This window comes from Hyposmocoma kahamanoa, unplaced genomic scaffold (assembly GCF_003589595.1).
Source record: "Hyposmocoma kahamanoa isolate Upper Pololo Valley unplaced genomic scaffold, ASM358959v1 204, whole genome shotgun sequence".
Classification (NCBI taxonomy): domain Eukaryota; kingdom Metazoa; phylum Arthropoda; class Insecta; order Lepidoptera; family Cosmopterigidae; genus Hyposmocoma; species Hyposmocoma kahamanoa.
Genome location: NW_020653728.1, coordinates 1228902 through 1249628, shown reverse-complemented (window position 1 = coordinate 1249628; position 20727 = coordinate 1228902). Strand labels below are relative to the sequence as shown.

The window sequence follows — 20727 nt, the reverse complement described above, 5'->3', positions numbered from 1 at the left end:
TGTGATATTAGATTTTATGCATGTCCCTACCATGTAATACTATATTTTTTCTATAAATAAAAAGAAAATCTTAAGATGTTGGCTTAATTTACCTACCTTTTCATTAAAAACCAAAAGGTCGAAAAAATTTATAATGTACAAGTCTATCGTGTCGGTTATATAAAACTACATAGTGAAATAAAAACTTTATTTTCAATTTTTTATTTATTTATTTATGTTTAGGTTACAAAAACCCATAAATTTATACCTTATAGACTAACATACATAATAATGTAATAAAACATTGACACTATTTATTTATTTACACGTATAGACCGCGACGTGTGACGCAACGTAGGTGTCCGGTAGCCGTTTTCGGAATCAAATTAAAATTCACATTGTGGCGTGACTGTTATTATACTAAATGTTATTAATATATTATGCAGCATCTACGTAGATACTTGAACGATAAAATTCCGTGATAGTGGTCCGTTTAACACTTGCATGTATTCTCAGGAAATAAATGTTGTAAAATGGTAATGTATTCAAATGTATATTTACAAAGAGCAACCCCTAGTTTCTTGCTCATTTTTGTCAGGGGAATTCAATATGAAGATTTCAAGTGTAATTTTCTTACCTTATGAATTAAGATGATTTGAGTTTCATAGAAATAGCTTATTTTGATAAATATAATTGTAATGGTTGGATAGTGTTCCTTTATATTATAAAGGAAAAAAAATGACGCTCGTCTGGCCTCACACTTAAGGCGGCTTCCCAACCCGTGGCGGTTAGTTCATACTTATACTGTACTTTGCGGTGTAACCGCACGACGCAGGCTCCTTGCGCTCGGCGCTGTATCTATGTGCACCTGCATCTAAATCTAAAGTGGGCACTGCTACCCATAACACTCGCAGTGCCACTCAGATGTTTAAGCGTGTTCTCGGCGCATTCGCCAGATCTGTACGCACCCTCACGCTTACGTTACTGCTTGGTGGCAGAAATAAATTATTATACAGTGGCTTTCTTTGGACGAACTCTATCACAAAGAGCTTCACTGCTGTTAAAATATGTCTCCGGAAGTATGAGGAAATACGCCAAAAACAAATTGAACAACTTTGAATAACTTCTTCTTCTTTATTGTCGAATAGTACAATGCTCAAATTGTATCTTAATGCAATAATTTTACAACGGTACCTACAAATAACAATAAAATTAACAAAATCAGCCCAAAAGTACAATACAATATCGTTGTTAATATCTTTCCATAAGTGTCAAAGTTGATTAAATTATTGATTTCCTATGTCTATTGGTTCTTCTCTTGTGGAGATATTTAAGATGGTCTTCGTCGTCATCGTATAGTGTCTTCTCTATCCAACGCATGAAGGCTTCCACCTAGTGAAAAGAGATAGAACACAAATGACATTAGAGCAGAGTTGACAACATTTTAACGGATTTTTCTACACCGTTCCTCCCTTGGTACTCGTAGAGCTTGAACACTCTATTTCTTGTGTCTTTGATATATTATGCCCTTCACACGTAGCGCAATCATTATTCCTAATGCATGCGGCAAAGAAATGAAATACACTGCGTCTTTGTTCAAGGCTAGAGTGCCCTAAATTGTAGTTTTCGTTATTATTATTATTATAGGTTTTTTTTCAGGACAGGCCAAGGTATTTCATTAGCTGTACTGCCAGATCTTACATTGTAATTTTTCTGTATTAATTGAATTTTGTGACACATTTTGTTGGCGGGAATTATTTTTTCGGTGGCCATTTTGAAAATCTTGTATTATTTATACATATAATAGTCGTTTAACATCAGTTCTGATCGTGGCTGAGCGTGTGTGCGTTTGAAATCTCCAAGCAGCGATGCAGTCGCTCATCGTTTACCTTTACACACGCGCGCGATTTTAAGCAACGATGCAAACGCGATGCAAGCGCGCGACTGCATTGCAACAAACGCGCGGTTGCATCGTTACACTTTGGGATTTATAGGCGATGCGGTCGCGTTTTATATCGATGCGATCGCCTATTATAAAGTCCCCGTGTGTAACCACTCTTAAACTGTAAACCTTTCTTATTCGTATTGATATTAATATTTACAATTAAAAAGGTTTCCCTGTCAACGAATTTAGAAACATTTGAAACCATTTTCAACTCTATTGCTCTTTCTCAAGGAAGTGAATAACTCTAAGAGCTTTTCTCATAAAGTTATAAGATATCAAGGGCTATTCAATACATGAAGCTATTATAGTATTTGGATCAATCACATTTGTTCAAATAAATGATACTTCGAAACTCTTGGGTCTTTAACTTGAAAATAGAAAGAGATTTTGGACTCTAGACGACCTAACTGAAAGTTACCTTAGTATAAACATCAGGTTTTCCTCTTGCGCAGGGAATGCCCCAAGAAACGATGCCTATCTGACGTAGTTCTCTCACAAGTGGACCTCCAGAGTCGCCCTGAAACAGGAATAACAATCTCCAATTCGAAGACTTATTTTTGGGCTCTAAAAACAGCGATAGAAGGTAATTCCTATTTTTGGCATAATTTGGGAGTATCAAAGCATAGCATTCACAAGATATCAACAACTGGAACATAACTCTAGTCTATTTTAACACCAGTTGAGGTCGGAAAATACTTAACGACCAATTTATGCTAAACTGTCACATATGGAAGGCTTATTCCACTGCATAAGTACCGTACGTGGACAGAAATTACAGGGTTCTGCCTGCAATAGCCATCGAACTAAGTACTATTAATCAATTAGTTAAATTGAACTTAGATTTTTACATGTCAAGTCAAATGGGGGATCATAGCATAAGTGGGACAATTAGCTACACTTAAGACAGTACCTTCTTCGTACATTATAATATTAAACAATTATAAATAGCGCCAACTATTTTTTAACAAAATTACTATTTAAAATATTTTTTTATGTTATATAGGCAGCAAACGCATAGAAATAGCATATAGCCCTCCTTATGATAGGCGGTCACCGTTGCCTATGAACGCCTACAACACCAGGGGCTTTACGAGCGCGTTGCCAACCCTTTAAAACTTCTCCTTTACTTCTTCAAACCCCTTTTGAAGGATTCCATGTTATTAATTTACATGCGAAGAAGCTCTTATGAAACTGTACAGTGAGCGGTGCGATAGTGAGCGGTAGTGAGCGGTGCGATAATAAAATGTTGCTGTTGCCATCATGTCAAATAGTTCTTCATAACATTGGCCATTGTACAGGCGATAGAACAGGCATAGGGAGGCAAACTCTATCCTCGAAGACATGCCTTAGTGGCTTAAGTGAAGTATTTATTAAGAACAAGGTCTGTGATTAGGAATAAGCGAAATATATACTACGTTCAACTAAGCTGAAGTCTGACACTTACATGGCAAGCGCCTTCTCCAGCATGAGTGAGAGCGCAGACTTGCGTTTCGAAGACAGGGTTGATGTTCTTGTGAGCTTCCTTACACTCCTCGTATGTGATGGAACGTAGTTCCAGCTGCATTAGATCGTTGGGTATGCGGCCGGGATACTGTATATTGAATATGAAAAATAAAATATATTGCTCATTTAATGTCCAGCTGGTAACTGGCAGCCAAGAAAGCAAAAAAAGTGTTATGAACGTGTCAGTCTTGTAATGATATAGCGCGCTGTTTTTTTTCTTCGTCCTGATAGCGATGTCATGCCCCTTGTTGGACGTCGTTAAAAGACAGACTTACAGCTCTAAAGTTGATGTGGTGCGTCAGATAATCTCTACGGCATCAAAGTGCTAAGATCCTCATGGCGCTATGAAAGTATCATTTTCTATAATTTAAAACAAAGTCATTTATTTGCTATAAAATGGAATTTTGTGGTATTAATTTAATAAGACCATTTGATCATTATTTGTTGTACTTCACACTTCCCTATAGTTGCAAGCGGCCCTCGTCTCTTTATCTTCCTATTAGTCAGATATCTTCTGGTTCCAAAGAAAAGTAATATGTAGTGAAAATACAATACTCACAGAAGTAGTTCCCCAGCCAGTTAAAAGTAGTTCTTCACCCTTTTCAACAGGTTCGTCGTTAAGTTCTATAGCATCGACCTTGTCTCCGAATTCCATCTCATCCTGTAATAAAAAATAAGCTTACATTATTGGCAACTATATATGCACGTCGGTTTATTCATGTGGTGTTTCTGTCTCTGTTCAAATTATCATAGAAGTCTGTGTATGAAATATAATTGTACGAAGTGCGAGTAAATGTATTCTCGGTACCGAGTTCAACCTACTTTTAGAATTACGTTAATTAATTAAATACTGGGGCAGGCATTCCGTGACGTCACAGTGCGTAAAATTTACGACGAAGAATCGCCCCTAACAAGACAAGACTAAAGTACCATATAGCCTTTTGTATAGGACGAAGGCGGCGGATAAAGTAACCAGGCTGCAGTCTCCAAGCATAAGGCATACTTAGACGCGTTTGGTAATTAAGCAGTTCCAAAGGGACATAACCGTCATATTATGTTTATTACCTGGAGCCTGCTTCAACTGCCTTAGTGGTCGCCGGAGTAGTTATTCCGCGAGGGGAGTTATATTTACGTAGTAAAGAAGATCTCGTTGTTCTGTATTTAAAATTGATAGTAAAAGACAGTCTAGAGCAGTAGAGCTCCTTGTGAAAGAGTGCCGTCAAGCAGTAATGTCAGCATTACTGTGTTCCGGTTTTGAAGGGTTAGGGTGCTGGTGAAATTACAGGCACTTGGGACTTGTCAACTTATGTCTCAGGGTGACGGGCGCAGTGGCAGTGTGCCTCAGATCTTTGGGATTTATAACTCTGTGTGACACTGCAATTGTTATATGGACACATGTATAGCTTACCATCAGGCGCACGACTTGCTCATCCCGTTACTAGATGATATACAAAAAATAAATAAAAGAAAGAATAAGTAAGTAAAGAAACAATAAGTATTAAATAAGTTTATTATATTTACTACATATTTTTTGTGTAATAAAAAAGTTCCGTGGCCATTGCAGTGCTGTCATTTGTCTGATTAAACTCACTTCAAAAATTTTATTACTCCGACAATTATGAATAGATTTCGATGATTCTTTTTTTGTTAGAAAGAGGGCACCTCACTAGTGGTCCCATTTAAATTTGATGAAAATATTCTATCCCTAAGAGTGACAAATTAGGAGCAGAATACGATTGATTGGATTTTTCCCACTTTCCATTAAATAAGTGTACCTAATTCCAAAAACTTTTGTAGTCGATTTTTTTGCTGTGAGTACTTTGAATTTGAAAATTAAAATATTATTTATTAGCTGCCTATAGAGATACTTTTTATTTGTACTTGGAATTCAGAATCCCCTGTGGATACAGTTAATGAACAAAACTACTTGCCTGAGTAAACAATACTGCAATATCGTTTTTAATAACATAATCATCATAGTTCTCATGTTTGACAATTTTGCGGATTTTGTACGACGTGCCGCCAGAGCGCAGTTGATTGGTTCCAACTATAGCCGTGAAGTATTCGGGTTTGAGCCTAGGAAACAAGAAAATTAAGTCATTAGCAAGCTGGGTTCAGAAGAGAACTCAAAGGCGTCTTTTGGTCGCTAAGTTAAGGAAAAGTATTAAAACGAATAGTAAGTAGGTACTAAACGCTACTCTCTTGAAAAAATAAATTAAAAGAGATCCGAAAGTTAGCCAACAACTTTGTCCTTGTTCTAAATTTGTTGCGATAAACGAAAATTAGATTTTTAACAAGAACTAAGAAGAGACTTCGCACAATGGGGACAATTAACAATAATCACTTAGTTAGCACCTGACAAAAAGTTAATAGCAAAATTATTCCCAAAGGCACGAATTCATTTTTACTCTTTTATTCTGACAGGCGTTTGTATGTTCTCACAAAACAATATAATTTGTGTTTTTAGTGTACATAAAGACAACAATTAAATAAATTGTAGTATATACCTATCAACACAGTGGGCAGCGGTTAATATCACCCGAGGAGTGACGATTGAGGCTCCACAGAAATGCCAGACACCCCAAATTCGTAACGATACTTGGTAAGGTACGGAACCATTCTTCGCTTTTGTTCCTCCTACTATCCTTTCCCAGTCTTCTCGTCCATCTTCGGATGTGAAGAACTCTGATGTTACTGTATAGAGATATGTAATAGAACATTTTATGGTGCCAATGAATTGAAATTCGTGTATCTATTTAAGTACCATTTCTTTACGAATAATGATAAAGGTAACAACGTATTCTTAGGAGGATCTATTCTCCGTGCATTACGCACCTCTGTACGGTACATAATATTAATAAGTCGTTTGTACATACACCACATACATGAGCAGGTACATTAAAAAAAAACACGCCGCATATGTTTTACATTATTCACATTAAATCAATATCAATAACAATAAAAAAAAATAAAAAACAATAAAAATCGAACTTTGTCAGAAGTGGGATTCGAACCCACGCCCACAGAAGTGGACTGCGACCTGAACGCAGCGCCTTAGACCGCTCGGCCATCCTGACTTGATAAACAACGTCGAAATTATCCGCCGCTATCGTATGGTACAGTTCCGTGCTATTAATAGAGATATGACGTCACTAAACTCGTGAATTCGTGACGTAACCAGTAAACACAATGTTGTAAAGTGATTGATTATGTTGTTATTTAGATGCACAATGTAAATGAAACTTGGACATATAATTACCTGCTTAGCTAACTAAAATAAATTTTTAATTTGTAGATAATGTTGCAATTGAAGAAACCGACGGTAATCCAATATAGACTAGTTATTTAGGCAGGAGGTTTCAAAATTAGGCACGTACTTACCTGGTTCACTCTAAGGCGGTATAAGTAAAGTATTATACTACCCATGGAAATAGAAAAAGTGACAAGAATTAAAATTTATTATATTATCGAGCATTAGGTATTCCTAATGATGTACATCTAGAATAGGCTTTAATAAATAAATGTTAGACACCATTACATACGTTGCGCTGATCCCAAAGTAAGAACTTAGTTAAAGCACTTGTGTTATGGAAATCGGAAATAAACTCCGATCCGAGACAATACAGAAAAGTTGGTTTTGGCCAGGAATCGAACCCGGGACCTCAGAGATGGCGACAACATCAAAACCGGTGTGCACGCCACTCGACCACGGAGGCCATTTTTTGCGAACCAAATATCGCGAAAAATTTTTTTTAAACATTAGGTACCATCTAAGACAGCTGTGACCATAGATCCTGCAAAGTGCCCGATACGTTGGTTTGTTTGAAAAAACAATTATACGCGATTTACATCCGTAATAACTTTTTATGAAAAAAATAAACTAGTTTGTCACCCTTAGAGTTGGAATATTTTTTTTTAATTTAAATGGGACCAATACTGAGATTTGATACATACAAAAGAAAAAGAAAAAAATACAGTCGAATTAAAAACCTCCTCCTTTTTTAAGTCGGTTAAAAATAGTTTCATTTCCTATGTGCAACAATTGCGAAAACCTAAGAACTCCATATGAAATAAATACGACTTAAATTTATCTACATTATCTACACATTTGTATGTACTCTCTGCTCCTAAGTCCATAGAGGACTCTCTGACAAGAGCGGCGACGTGGGAAGATGATGAAGATAAATGGTCCTGCCTGCCACCTTACCTATTTCTGCCGCCTAGAAGTAATGTCAGCATTACTGAGTTCCGATTTGTAAGGGTAAGGGTGCTGGTGAAATTACAGGCACATGGGACTTGTCAACTTATGTTCTTAGGGTGACGGGCGGAGCGGCAGTGCCCTTCAGACCTTTGTGGTTTAAAGCTCTAAGTGGCACTGCAACAGATATTGACAGGCGTGTCGCTTACCCAGGCTCACGTCTTGTTCGTCTCCCGCCACTTGGTATCATAAAAAAATATCATAATTACAAAATTGTGTTCATAAGGTGCTTAACACAGAAAACTCTCACCTAATACGGGCAAAATAATCCCAAGTACGAAAAAAGACTTAAAAAACCAATGCTCACACATTTTCACAGAATTATACTAAATAAGTAAAAAAAAAATTTTCTCTATTTTATACTTCTGACTTTAATGGAATTCTATGTAATTTGTTAAAAATGCGACGTTGTCATGCGAGCTAAATATTTATGGTGATTTACCCCTATGCTATAGGGTGTTGCGTCAAATTATTGCAGGTGTAAAGCAATGATTCTCAAACTGGTGAGTATTGAACATATTGACCCCTAGGGGTCCACTCCAATCTACAAGACAGGCACATGAGACTTATCAGGATGACAGGCGTAGTGCCATTATACCTCAGATCTTTGTGATTAAAGCTCTGAGTAGCACTGCATCTGTTATTTATTTATTTAGCATCTCACATGGATGGGTGGTATAGATTAACAACCTTGGAAATATTTTAGTAGGTAGTTACATGCATGTGTTAAGGGCACGTTCCCATTACGTCGTAACGTTTTATCGTTGGACGACTGTCGCATCTAGCCTGTTCTCATGTCAAGACTATCTTACGTGACCGTAACTGTAAAAAGATTTATAACGTATTTCCTGTTTTATTGTGTCAGGTATTTTATTATAGGTTTGTACGTTTGCATTTTTGTGAGCGGAGTTTGTAGTTGTTTGTTGCGCCTAGCACTGCTGCAATTTAATTTCTTAACAAATAGCGCTGATTCAAAAATGTAAATGGAGGAATACGACACTAGTGTAATTGTTTCTATTATAAAGTAAGACGATACACGACTTGCTCGTCTCGAGACTTGATTTTTGATTAAGCTTTGACTTTCTGTGAATGGAATAATCCACATTAGGGGGAAGTCCCCCTAACGCCGGACGGCACCTAACGTCGGACACTCGTACTATCTCGACATCTCGCAATGCGTTCGATCAAAAAACGGGTGAAAATGGCATAGGAGATGATCGCGAGACACGGTTTGCTTGTGACGCGCGAGACCAAGGTGGGAGCAGTAGATTTTTGCTTTTGGCAGGAATAATCTGCGTCACTCAAGATGCTATGTTTTATTACTGCTAAAGTTTGATTTATATTTTTAAGTATGTTTATGGAGAGATTGTACTTTTGTTCATTATTTTGATTCTAAAATTTGATGACATTGTTAATTGATAAACAAATCTACATTCCTAGAACCAGTTTTTTATTTAATGTCTTATAACCTTAGGTGTCCGCCACTAGGGGACTTCCCCATACATTGTACTTACATAATACTTTCTTATAACAGATACACAATAAAACTACTGAATAAATATTTCAAAACAAACAAGATATGGAGTTATATTCAGTGCGATAAATGTATAAAATTTAGCATGTGTTTTATTTATTGAGTTTGAAGTAGGACTCTGTTAGCTGTCAAGAGCACATTTCGCTTATTTGGTGCTACATTGATGTAATTGTAATTTTGGCAAATTTGGATAAAGGATGTTAATATGTAATTAATTAAGTCTTAATTCAATTATGCCAAAATTGCAATTAAGTCAATGTTGCACTAAATGAGCGATTTGTAAAAAAATCCATATCAGAAAGGCAGGGGGTACAATGAAGAAAAAAATTGGTATGTGGGCTTGCGAGACAAAAAGTTTGGGAAACTCTGGTATAGAGGATGATGCAATTGTCAACTGAAGATTCAAAGTGATTTAATGCATGTATAGCCCTCCTGCTCTCTCTTTCTCTCGGTCTCCTGCAAGGCAGAGTAGAAGGTGCTGTGCGGTGGACCGATCAAATAATATCTGTAATGGGCCGTACTTTGTATGAGTGCACCGAGAGACCACTGACAGAGAGAGATGGTGAGATATCATGAGGTGAGCCTCATAGGTCCCTGACAAATATATTTCGTGACGACCACGGCCTTATATATCTAAATAAACCTACGCTTCAGAACGCGCCCGGCCGTTACTGTAGTTGAACATAATTTTTACGTCGATTGCCTCAGTCCCGGGTTCGAGTCCCGGTCCGGGAGATATATTTGTATGGCCTACATTTATTTCTCTCGTGTGTTGGGTGTAATTTGTGGTTGTCTATGTGTGTGTCCATAGCACCCGCGATATAGGGTTTCCCTAGTGCGGGCGCGGGGAGAGTGTGCGCGTTATTATTATTATTATTAATAGAAAACGAAAAAAATACCTTATAAATACATAATTATGCCACTGCAAAAACACCATAGCTTTCAAATTAAGGTTTCCCTTCAGTAGATAGCCGTTGTGACGACATCGGAGGCACGCTTGGTTTTTATACAGATCCCGGCAATTGCCGTGTCTATTTGGCTATATGTCTGTGACGGCCGCTCTGTCAAGAATGCTTCGAAAAAGAAGAGTAACCCTGCTATCAATAAAATCATTCTGCTATCTTCGAAGGCTCGCGGCTTTGCGTGGAGTTTTAGAGTGCTGTGCTGATATCCAAGCTTGTCATCAGACTGTGTGGACGCTTACCGCGGCTTTCAAGTTAGTAGGCATTGCTTTATTTAGGCTGCATGAAAGGGAGCTTCAGCGATGTCTGTACTTTCACCACGATGGGAAGCATTATAGTGTATGCTATCGATACGATGTAAGAAGATTGTTTTAATTTGTGTATTGGGAAGATCTCAACCGTAGAAGGTTCTTGCTACAAGAGAAATTGATATTTAGATAGCGTAGGTGTACTCGTTCTCGTAATGTTAACATATTATATGGACAGATAAAGATACCTCCAATGAATACTACGTTAACTCGAAAATTCTAAGTTTACAGGAGGAGCTTCTAAAGGAACCATCTCAGTACAGAGTATTAAAAAACCGGCCACAGAAGTTCGTGAAATTACATCTATTTGCGAAGTTTAATTGAAATCGGTTACCGGAAAGTGCGCAACATGAGGGATACTGGTTTCATTGCAGGTACCGAACGTTTATTGTCTTGCATCACACCGTGGTAAGAAACCTGAAACTGGTGATAAATATTTAGTGTTTCACGACGAGAGTCCTATGTAGTATAGATAGACTATATTTATAGTCTAACTGCAACATGTGGTGCGTATTGCTTGGTTAGCATTTAAGTTTACATTTTATTTTATATTGTGTTATTTACTCACTTATATTCTGGAGACCGAACAATAAACATGTCTCTTTAAATCAACGTATTTCACTCTACCATCTACGTCCATCCTTTTTAATAATATGATGTGGCGACCCATACCAGCGAACTTATCTTTTGTGAAGAACAGTAAATTTGAACTATCACGAGAAAAAATTAAATTAACATTATTATTATTAAAAATACAGCACGTAGGCAAAAATTACAGGTAACCTGTTTTGCTCTCTTGTCATAAAGTCAAACAATGCATTTGCGTGTTGGTAACTTTCGACACCAAAAGTTTTCTTTTTTTGCTTTAAACTGTTTTTTAATTGACACTTAATTAAACGCTAATTTTGCTTGACAAGAAAACCGAAACTAGATATAAAAAAAAATACGTATTAGAGGGATCTGTTTTGCAGAGATAGTAAAAACCTGTAGAAATCTTTCATGGTGCGTCGATTTCTTTACATTGTTTTCTTTTTCCCCAAATGAACTATCAGAATTATCAACGATAGAGCTCACGTATAACAATGCTCATATATCACGGCCCCAATGCATAATGCTGTGATTATACGACAGTAATATGACTGACATGTAGCAATCAGGACATGGGCGGACTTAGGGCATAGCAGTTACGTATTGTGGACTGGGACTATTGTTAAAAAAAAACGCGAGTGCAGGAGTCTACAGACTCAACTCATAAAGACAGAGACTTACTGTTCGATGTATTACGAGCCCAGCGAGCGATTCTATTTATGTAATTCGTAAAATTGAACCTTACTTCTAGTACTCGACACAGAGTAGAAGTCGCTTCGAGACGAGTTTTGGAACTCGAGTTTTGTTCAAAACTCGAATTAGGTTTAGATTTAGGTAGGTAGGTTTAGGTAGGACTTGAGTTATTTTTAGACTCAGATTGGGACCCTACAATTGCGATAATCAGTAATGTACCTTTTTGTGATATCAAGTGACGGGATGAACAAGTCGTACGCTTTGTGGTAATCGTAAGGGTAAGAATGTAAATTTCTTAAAACTTGTCTTTCAAAGACACTATGGGGCGAAGATTGTCTATAGTTAAGTACTTATCCGCTCACGCGATACATGCAGCCGTAGACGCATACCACACCTAGAGGTGCCGGTGATGATTTTATACCGATTTATCGGATATCGAAGTTATAACAGGTAAACGAACTAATATTAATTGCTATTTCGGTAACTACTCTAGCAAACCATAAAGTTTTTAATGCCTGGGTCTGTCATTTAAAAAAAATAAACAACTTCAAAAATACGTCACGACAATCGTGTGTGTTATTGTTTGGGCTGGTGATTTCGGTGTTTATTTATTGAAAACATACCGTAAGTAGCGTTTTTTAAGTTTACCCTGAATATAAATGCTTATAAACTATACTTTAAGGAGTAATTTCATGGTAAACGTTAGAACCACTCAAACGGAATATTATCATATTTATCCAAGTACACCAAAAATTTCATTAGTGCTTTTTAAGTGCAGGATTTGCGGTATATTACTTACTGCATTTTATTTGAGATGTTTTTGTTGGTAGTACGGAAGATATTTATTTAGCAATGCAGAATAATAATTTTTATTTATAAAAACTTGTATTTAAACTGAATGCTTTTCAAATTTGCGAAACCAAATAGCCGCCATTTTGTGGTAGGAGGAGCGTATCGCATGAGCTGGTAAGAAAGAGGGTTAGGTTCACATTTTGCAATTAGCGTTGGTAAAGGCGTCATCAGGGCTGAAAAATAAATTGACGCTGCAAGCAAAATGTGTCCACAACGCCCTGTCTCCGGACCTGCTTGCAGTATTATTGTACCTAGTCATGTATAGCAATCAGTATGACAGTAATGCAGTACATTGCATTGCACCGACTATTCGGCGCGCCGCGTGCCTGCAATGAATGGCGAATGCCGAAACACTGGCGGAATATGAGTTGCAAACGAATGGTAATGGACGCCGTCAAATTATAGGCAGGGTGTGGGGTTTATTGTACGAGTATGTGATTGGAATAGAGATATCAAACTATGGGCGTCGAACGTACATTGTTTCGACACCATTATTTTCTTTATACCGAGGAGATTTTTCTATGAAAACATGTTGTATTTCAATGAAGACTATTATTATTTTAATGATAAAAGAAGTGCGCATTTGACTTCGATCTCACCTGATGGAATGTACACTTAAATAATGCATTAAATACTTTCAATAATGACTTTACATACTGGATGCAATAGTTATTTTATTGAATATCACGATTTTTGTTACCACGATGGTCAATTATTTTTTGTGAAATTTTCTTTCCTTCGTTCCTTCAGGGCTCTGTCACTCGCTCGAGGTTACGTCCTAAGTGCCTAACGCTGAGTGTATCGCCGACGGTACAAGCGCTCAGACAAGTCTGTCATTTACATTACAATCCTTGTACAACTCTAGCATTCGGTTTCGCACGAATGCACATGGCGGGCAACGTTATTTTCACCTCTATGAGCGCGTGCTTAGGTTTCTTTTTCCTCGTAGTGAGAAAAAGAAACCTAAGCGAATCGAAAATACCTATTATAGCACAGGTATTTTCGATTTTATATGAGAGTGATGTATCTATTACGTAGTAACTATTAAGTTTTTTCTGAGTGTTCGATCTTTGTATTAATAATTATAACAAACTAGTGAAGTAAATTCACAAAAAATAATTTAATATCAATTCAATAAAAATTTAATTAATACAGTGAATAGCGACATCTCTCGCCAGGACTGGTAGCTGTAAAGGTACTAACTGGGTGATAAATCTGTCAAAGATTTCTCATAGATGGCGCTACGACTAAAAAGTCGTTGAAAAACCAAGTACAAAGACACGACGCAAGCACATAGAGAAATTCGTGAGGTCCGTTGGTTCGTTCCGTGGCTTAGTTGGTATAGCGTCTGGCACGGTATGCAAGAAGACGTCGGTTCGAATCCGACCGGATCGAAGGAATTTTTTCTGAGTGTTCGATCTTTGTATTAATAATTATAACAAACTATTAAGTAATCAATGGTTTCAGCTGAACTCGAACCAGCGGCTTCGCCATACCGGGGCTATCGCTTTCCCAACCAAATTATGGAACGAGTCAGCAGACGTTACTAATTTCTCAATGTGCTTGCTTCAGATTTTTGCTTTTACTTTTAATGGCTCTTTGCGGGAGTCATCTGTGATAAAACTGTGGAATTTACTCATTTTTTTTAAATTTCAGAGATTTATGTAATAGTATATTACTCAATAGTTGCATAATGAGGGTTCTTAAAACATCGCGGCCCTTTACGTGACTCGAGATTTTAATGCCTAATTATGTAGGTAATGGTTGCATACAATACTTTTTCTGCGAGTAAATTAAAACAAATAACACAATCAATATTTAATTTTAAAGATTATTGTTTACAATCCACGACAACAAATTCAAAGGAAAGCCGTTAGACGTGACAGAATGAAAAAAAAAAAAACAAATAGAATAGAAGTGTCAGTGATTGGCCAAGTACCGCTTATATTTTAACCAATCAGGATGGAGTCGAATTTTGAGTAGCGTCATTTTGGATATTTTCTGTGGTTTTTAAATAGTTATTCTTTTTCCCAAATGGTTACGCCTTCGTCATGTTATATTTTGAGATATTATTTAATAAAATAATTTGAATTTTAATATGTTCATAATGTAGCGACATTGTTCTGTTCAGGAACACAGTGAGGAGACTCTTTTATTTAGCAAAAATACGACGTTCTGTTTTTTTCAGTTCATTAGCGAGGACCATAGATAATAGAATTCTGGTTCTGAACTAGAAAAGAGCGCCTTTGTGATATTTATTTTTTCCTTCCTCTAAGGATATGCTTTATAAAATTATAGATAAAGGACTTAGTTTATTTGTAAAGAGATGTGTATAGAATGCGTAATTGTAAGTTGATCAAGTAACAGAGTTTCTATGGATGGTTAATGTGAGGGAAACATTGAAATTGTAATAAAAAAGGGAAATGCAGTGAATGAAGTCGTAAATTCTTTATGTGCAATTATCTTGTATCTGAAAAGGTATAAATGGTGACGCATAATGTTGTTTTGGTTACAACACTGACACATGGTGTGTTGGTTATATAAGAAGAAGCACGATAGTAAAGTGAACAGTAGAAATGAGCTTGCTCAGAAAATTATGTAATGGGCAGTTATATAATAGAGTGAGAGAATGATGTGGTTTGAAAGAAGACGTAGTGACAAAAAAGAGAAAGATATATTTGAGGGTATATAAAGCCAACGCGGAAGATTGTCTTCGGAAAGGACCAGGAAAGACGTGATCAAATGAAGAATGTTCTAGAAAAGGATAAGAAGTTTAGGAAGTTTTGTATGAAAACATTAGTGAATGTAAGTGAAGCAAGAGAGGTTTGTCAAGATAATGCAAAAGTGATGATCGATAGTCTGTCTCCTCCAATAAGAATTCAAAGGCTTCAGTATGTGTATGTAGAGATGTGTGGTTAGATTCCACCATGTTTTATTTTACCCGTGCAATTATTATTTTATGCTGAAGTATTATTTCGATTGTTAGTCTTTTTTCTTTACATTTCTTAAATAAGCTTGTTTAATAGACAAATACAAAGTTACAAAAAGAATTTTTGTTTACCTATATTTTTAGGACGCATTTAAAAAAATAATGTTGTTCTTAACGATGAGACTGAATGACAATTATCAGAACAGGTTTACTTGTGTTAATTATTTAGGTATTATACTTATTGTGAGTATAGAGTACTAAAAAAGGTTTATTAAAATCGGTTACCGGAAAGTGCGCAAAACCGGATGCGTCCCCTTGTTTGCCACCCTTGGAAGTGTAATACTTTCTTTAATAGGACCACTACTGTACCCCTCTTTCCAACAAAAAAAGAATCATCAAAATCGGTTCACAAATGCCGCGTGTGAGTTATCGCGTAACATACATATAAAAAAAACAGACAGTCGAAATTGAGAACCTCCACCTTTTTCGAACTCGGTTAAAAATTGAGTGTTTGTTTAAACACACATATACAAAAAAGTGTAATTTCTCGAACGTCATAAAAATATTGAATTGCTAGTTTTGTTCACCTTTTTTATTGTGAAATCTCTTAGGTCCCACAAATTGAAAAGAACAGTGGAGTTGCACAAAAAGCACTCTTTCGGTGGTAAAGCGTCGACTTTATGGTCTACACTAAACATTACGTTTACAGATTTTGTAACTTTCGTGGTTATTCACTAAATGACTATTTCTAATTACAGGTTTCTTACCACCTATGGAATAAGTTCTTTTTATTTTCCCGATATTTTGGAACGTTTTTAAACTCCATGGTCACGGGTTGAATATATGTAATTATATCCTATTACAGCAACTAAAGATAATTATTTCTTTTAAAAACAATACCAGGATATGAACAGTTTCCCTGTTGTGTTAAGTAATAGTAAGTAATCTGATATTTAAAAAGAAAAACAGATCGACAAACACACAATTGGCTTTTAACGCGCATTTCAGAAAAACAAACGACGATCGTTTTACACATTCCGAAAACGAAAGCAGAACAGAATACCATCTTCGTTTACAAAAAAACGGCACTTTATCTTACAAAAGCGATATTGAATTACATTTGAAACCTGAGTAGAGAAAGGAATGGATTAGCTTTTGACAGTTATGGAGTCAATATGGAATCTCAGACTTTGTTGAACGCGGCAAACGATATTTTTTTTTATTGCACGGAAAATCCAAACGTAAGCTAGGTGTACTGTAGGTATTTAGTAGCAGCAGAGTTCCTTTGAAAGAGTTCAACTGTACTAGTACTGTAGTAGTACTTTATCTATTTCTGCCGCCAAGTAGTAATTTGAGCATTTCATTGTTCCGATGTTGAAGGGAACTTACAGGTACTATGGGACTTGTTAACTTATGTCCTTGGGTGACGGGTAGACCAATGTCGATCTTTGTTGATAACCTGTGTCGATCATGAATCATGCGTAGTGTGATCAGGTCAAATGATTCGATCATATGTTCGATATTTTATATTTTACTTCCATATGGCGTTTAAAATTGTCAAATTATATCATCATCATCATTCAGCCTTACGACGCCCACTGCTGGGCATAGGCCTCCCCCAACGATCTCCACGACGATCGGTCCTGCGCTGCCCGCATCCATCGGCTTCCCGCGACCTCCACCAGATCATCGGTCCACCTGGTGGGGGGCCTACCTACTGAGCGTCGTCCGGTGCGCGGTCGCCATTGAAGAAATATGTTGACAAGCCACATTTGCCTGTAGTTTCACGTGCACCCTTACTCTTCAAACCGGAACGCAGTAATAATTGTTATTACTGCTTGGTGGCAGAAATAGGTATGGTTAGAATAATTTATTCCATAGGTAAAATAAATTTATACTTGAAAACGTCACATTTAAGCTACCGCTCGTTCACTACGCTGACTTCCCTGAGAAGAACGAGCAAGAAACTCTAGGGATTGCTTTTCAAATAAACTTATATGCTACGAAATACACTTTCAGTCATATTTGTGTGGAATCTATGCTAATGTTGTCTTTCTATACATCTTTATCTAACACGTAGTCTTAAATTTTGTAATATCACTTTTCAATCAAAATATTTTTAATGTCAAATTCAAATTCAAATTCAAAATAATCTTTATTTCATAGGTAAGCATTATTACACTTGAAATTGTCACAATGGTTAAACTCTACCGCTCATTCGTAAGGCAGATTCCCCTGAGAAGAATGAGCAAGAAACTCTAGGGGTTGCTCTTTGTAAATAACATTTGTAAACATTCAACATTTACATTATTTATTTTTTTATTTGAAACATCAGAGATCGAGACTACCTCCATGAGCTAAACGGGTTACTACCACGGATTTTTGTCATCCAATTACGCAGAAGTTGTATAAAGTTTTTGTTTCACTATAGTTTTAAACCTCGTGAAAGGCAAATTTTGTATATCAACCGGTTCGGCTTGTTATAGAAGCGTATACATTGCCCCTTAAAAGATTTTTTGACTTTGTGAAGATGACTGTCAAGAAAAGCTAGTTTATTTTTATTCCTCGTATTAATGTTATGTCTGTCACTATTTTTCATAAACAAATTACTGTTTCTTTTAACATAAATTACATTTCCACAAATGTACTGCGAGGCTAGTGTAAGAATGTTAATTTCCTTAAAGTTATCTCTCAAAGATACTTTGGGGCCCAGATTGTAAATGGCCCTAACTGCACGTTTCTGCAGGACAAAGATTTTATTTATATCGGCGGCATTACCTCAAAACAAAATGCAGTATGTCATTAGACTGTGAAAGTAGCTGAAGTAAACCAATCTAGCGGTTTCGACGTCTGAAAGTTTCCTTATTTTTTTAATCGCGTACACTGCAGAGCCGAGCCGTTTTGATAACTTACTTATATGGGGACCCCATTCAAAGTCAAAGTCCAAGTCAAAGATTATTTATTCCATAGGTAAAATAAATTTACACTTGAAAACGTCACATTTAAGGTACTGCTCGTTCACTACGCTGACTTCTCTGAGAAGAACGAGTAAGAAACTCTAGGGATTGCTGTTTTCAAATAAACTTAAATGCTATGGAAAACACTTTGAATCAAATTTGTGTGGATTCTGGCGCCATGTCGTCTTTCCATACATCTTTATCTAACACGTAGTCTTCAATTTTGTAATATGATCTTTCGAATAAAATATTTTTAATGTAGTTTTTAAACTTAGGAAATGATAAACTTAATATATGCTCCGGACATTGCAGTTTAGCATCTAACGTTATACCTAGAAATACAACTGTATCCACAAGATTCAATTTTTCGTTTCTAACTATAATGTTTGTAACCGTCTCTCTAAGATTGGGTAATGTAAATTTCACACAATTTATTTTTTCTCATTAAGGAGTAGGTTATTTACATTAACAGCAAACCAATCAACTACTTTAGATATAGCATCGTTCTCATCGTCGTAGGAACATTGGTGCCTTTTAACTTTAAATAATAAGGAAGTATCATCAGCAAACAATACTATCTCATGTTTTATACCCTCCATAAGGCTAGATAAGTGAAGGCTAGGTAAGAATTGAACCTTGAGGGACACCCATGCTAATTGTAGACCCTGATGATCTCGTACCGTTAACAACGACCGTCTGTACTCTACCACGCAAATACGATTTAAGAAGGTCGAGATCACGTCCCGCCACATCATAATGGCCAAGTTTCCTGACCAATGTATCATGGTGCACACAATCAAAAGCCTTGGAAAGGACACACAATACACCAATAGCATCATGTGACACTTCCCATGCATCAAATATATGATTAATCAACTCGACACCAGCATCGGTTGTAGAGCGACCCCGAGTGAAACCAAATTGTTTAGGAGACATTAAGTTATTACTATAAAAATGTGCACACATCTGTTTTAGAATAATTTTTTTAAATATTTTACTGAGAGGTCAGAAATACTACCAGATTTGAAAAGTGGAATAACTTTACTTTGCTTCATGAGGTCAGGAAAGACACCATCATCAACACATTTATTAAAGACACAGGCTAAATAAGGCGCAGTACAATCAACTATAAAACTAATTACTCTGACTAAAAGACCATCAAGATCAGCAGTATTTTTTATGTTTATAGACTTAAAGGCTTTAACAATGTCGTTTGGAAATACATGACGGAACCTTAAATTAGTGATACTAACTTAAATGCATTATTTTCTTTTAGTAAGGATTCAGCGGCAATGGGAGATGAATTTGACAACTTAGTAGTCAAAATTGGAATTTCAGTAAAAAAATTTTCAAATAGTGTAGCAACTTCTGCGTCTTTTTACAATTTTGTCATTAAATTCTAAGATTGAAAATCTAAGTTACGAGGTTTGACCCTTCCAGTTTCGCTGTTTATAATATTCCAAGTCGTTTTTACTACATTCGCGCTGCTTTTTATTTTATTATTTATAAACATTGCTTTGGCTGCAACACAAACACGTTTAAACATTTTCGAATATTTCCTAACAAAATCATCAAAACTGTTACTAGTGTTATAAGTCCTTTCATCGTAAAGATCATATAGCCTTTGTCTACTTTTGTGAATTCCCACAGTTGCCCGATCACTACTGCTAGCACTGGAATCTTCTAATAAGTTAACATTGAAGTCACACAAACAGCAACATATTTATTTGGATTATTTAATTTGCCTAAAACTTCATCTAATCTTTTTTCAAATAGTTCGTAAGATGAATGAGGGGGTCTGTACACGCTTAATATAACAAGCCGTTCAAGCTCTATGCAGGATATCTGTATAGTCCGCTCAATCGATAGGCTCACAATGTCTGTACGTTCTTTAAATTTTAAATTATTTTTAATAAGAGTTAAAGAGCCGCCATGAATAGATTTTTTCTCTGCTGAACGAACTAGCCACCTTGTGATTGTTGAAGCTAAACATGAACTGATGTTTTGATAGAAAGTGGTGTTCAGTATGTAATACAAAGAATATTAATATTATTACTTTGCCTTTCATGCCTTGAATATTTTGGTGCACCAGGTTTAATATACAATTTATTTTATTTCTGTGTAATGTAGTTTTTAAACTTAGGATATGATAGTCTTAATACATGCTCCGGAATCTGACTGTAAAAACGTATACTGTTCCCCATAAGAGAGTCGTTTAC

General features: G+C 36.2%; 1 protein-coding gene and 1 non-coding gene across 2 annotated transcripts; both read right to left on the bottom strand.

Moving 5' to 3' along the window:
• Positions 1 to 1125: 1125 nt before the first annotated feature.
• Positions 1126 to 7996, bottom strand: LOC113227247 (chymotrypsin-1-like). Its single transcript, XM_026460142.1, has 7 exons — positions 7936 to 7996; positions 5935 to 6121; positions 5359 to 5503; positions 3987 to 4088; positions 3369 to 3515; positions 2343 to 2441; positions 1126 to 1371 (listed from the first exon to the last, which is right to left on the bottom strand). The coding sequence occupies exons 1-7, from the start codon at positions 7994 to 7996 to the stop codon at positions 1261 to 1263; spliced, it is 852 nt and encodes a 283-aa protein (XP_026315927.1). The 3' UTR covers positions 1126 to 1260.
• Trnal-cag lies at positions 6421 to 6504 on the bottom strand. Its single transcript has one exon. It is a non-coding gene; the product is annotated as a tRNA-Leu (tRNA).
• Positions 7997 to 20727: the final 12731 nt, after the last annotated feature.

What these genes read in the sequence shown, in the direction of transcription:
- LOC113227247 (XM_026460142.1), bottom strand. Translation starts at nt 7,996, where the DNA reads ATGTGTGAGCATTGGTTTTTTAAGTCTTTTTTCGTACTTGGGATTATT. An exon ending in GCTGCCCACTGTGTTGATAG is followed by an intron (nt 5,504 to 5,934) that starts GTATATACTACA and finishes CTTGTTTCCTAG; the next exon opens with GCTCAAACCCGAATACTTCA. An exon ending in CTGGAGAAGGCGCTTGCCAT is followed by an intron (nt 2,442 to 3,368) that starts GTAAGTGTCAGA and finishes TTCCTGTTTCAG; the next exon opens with GGCGACTCTGGAGGTCCACT.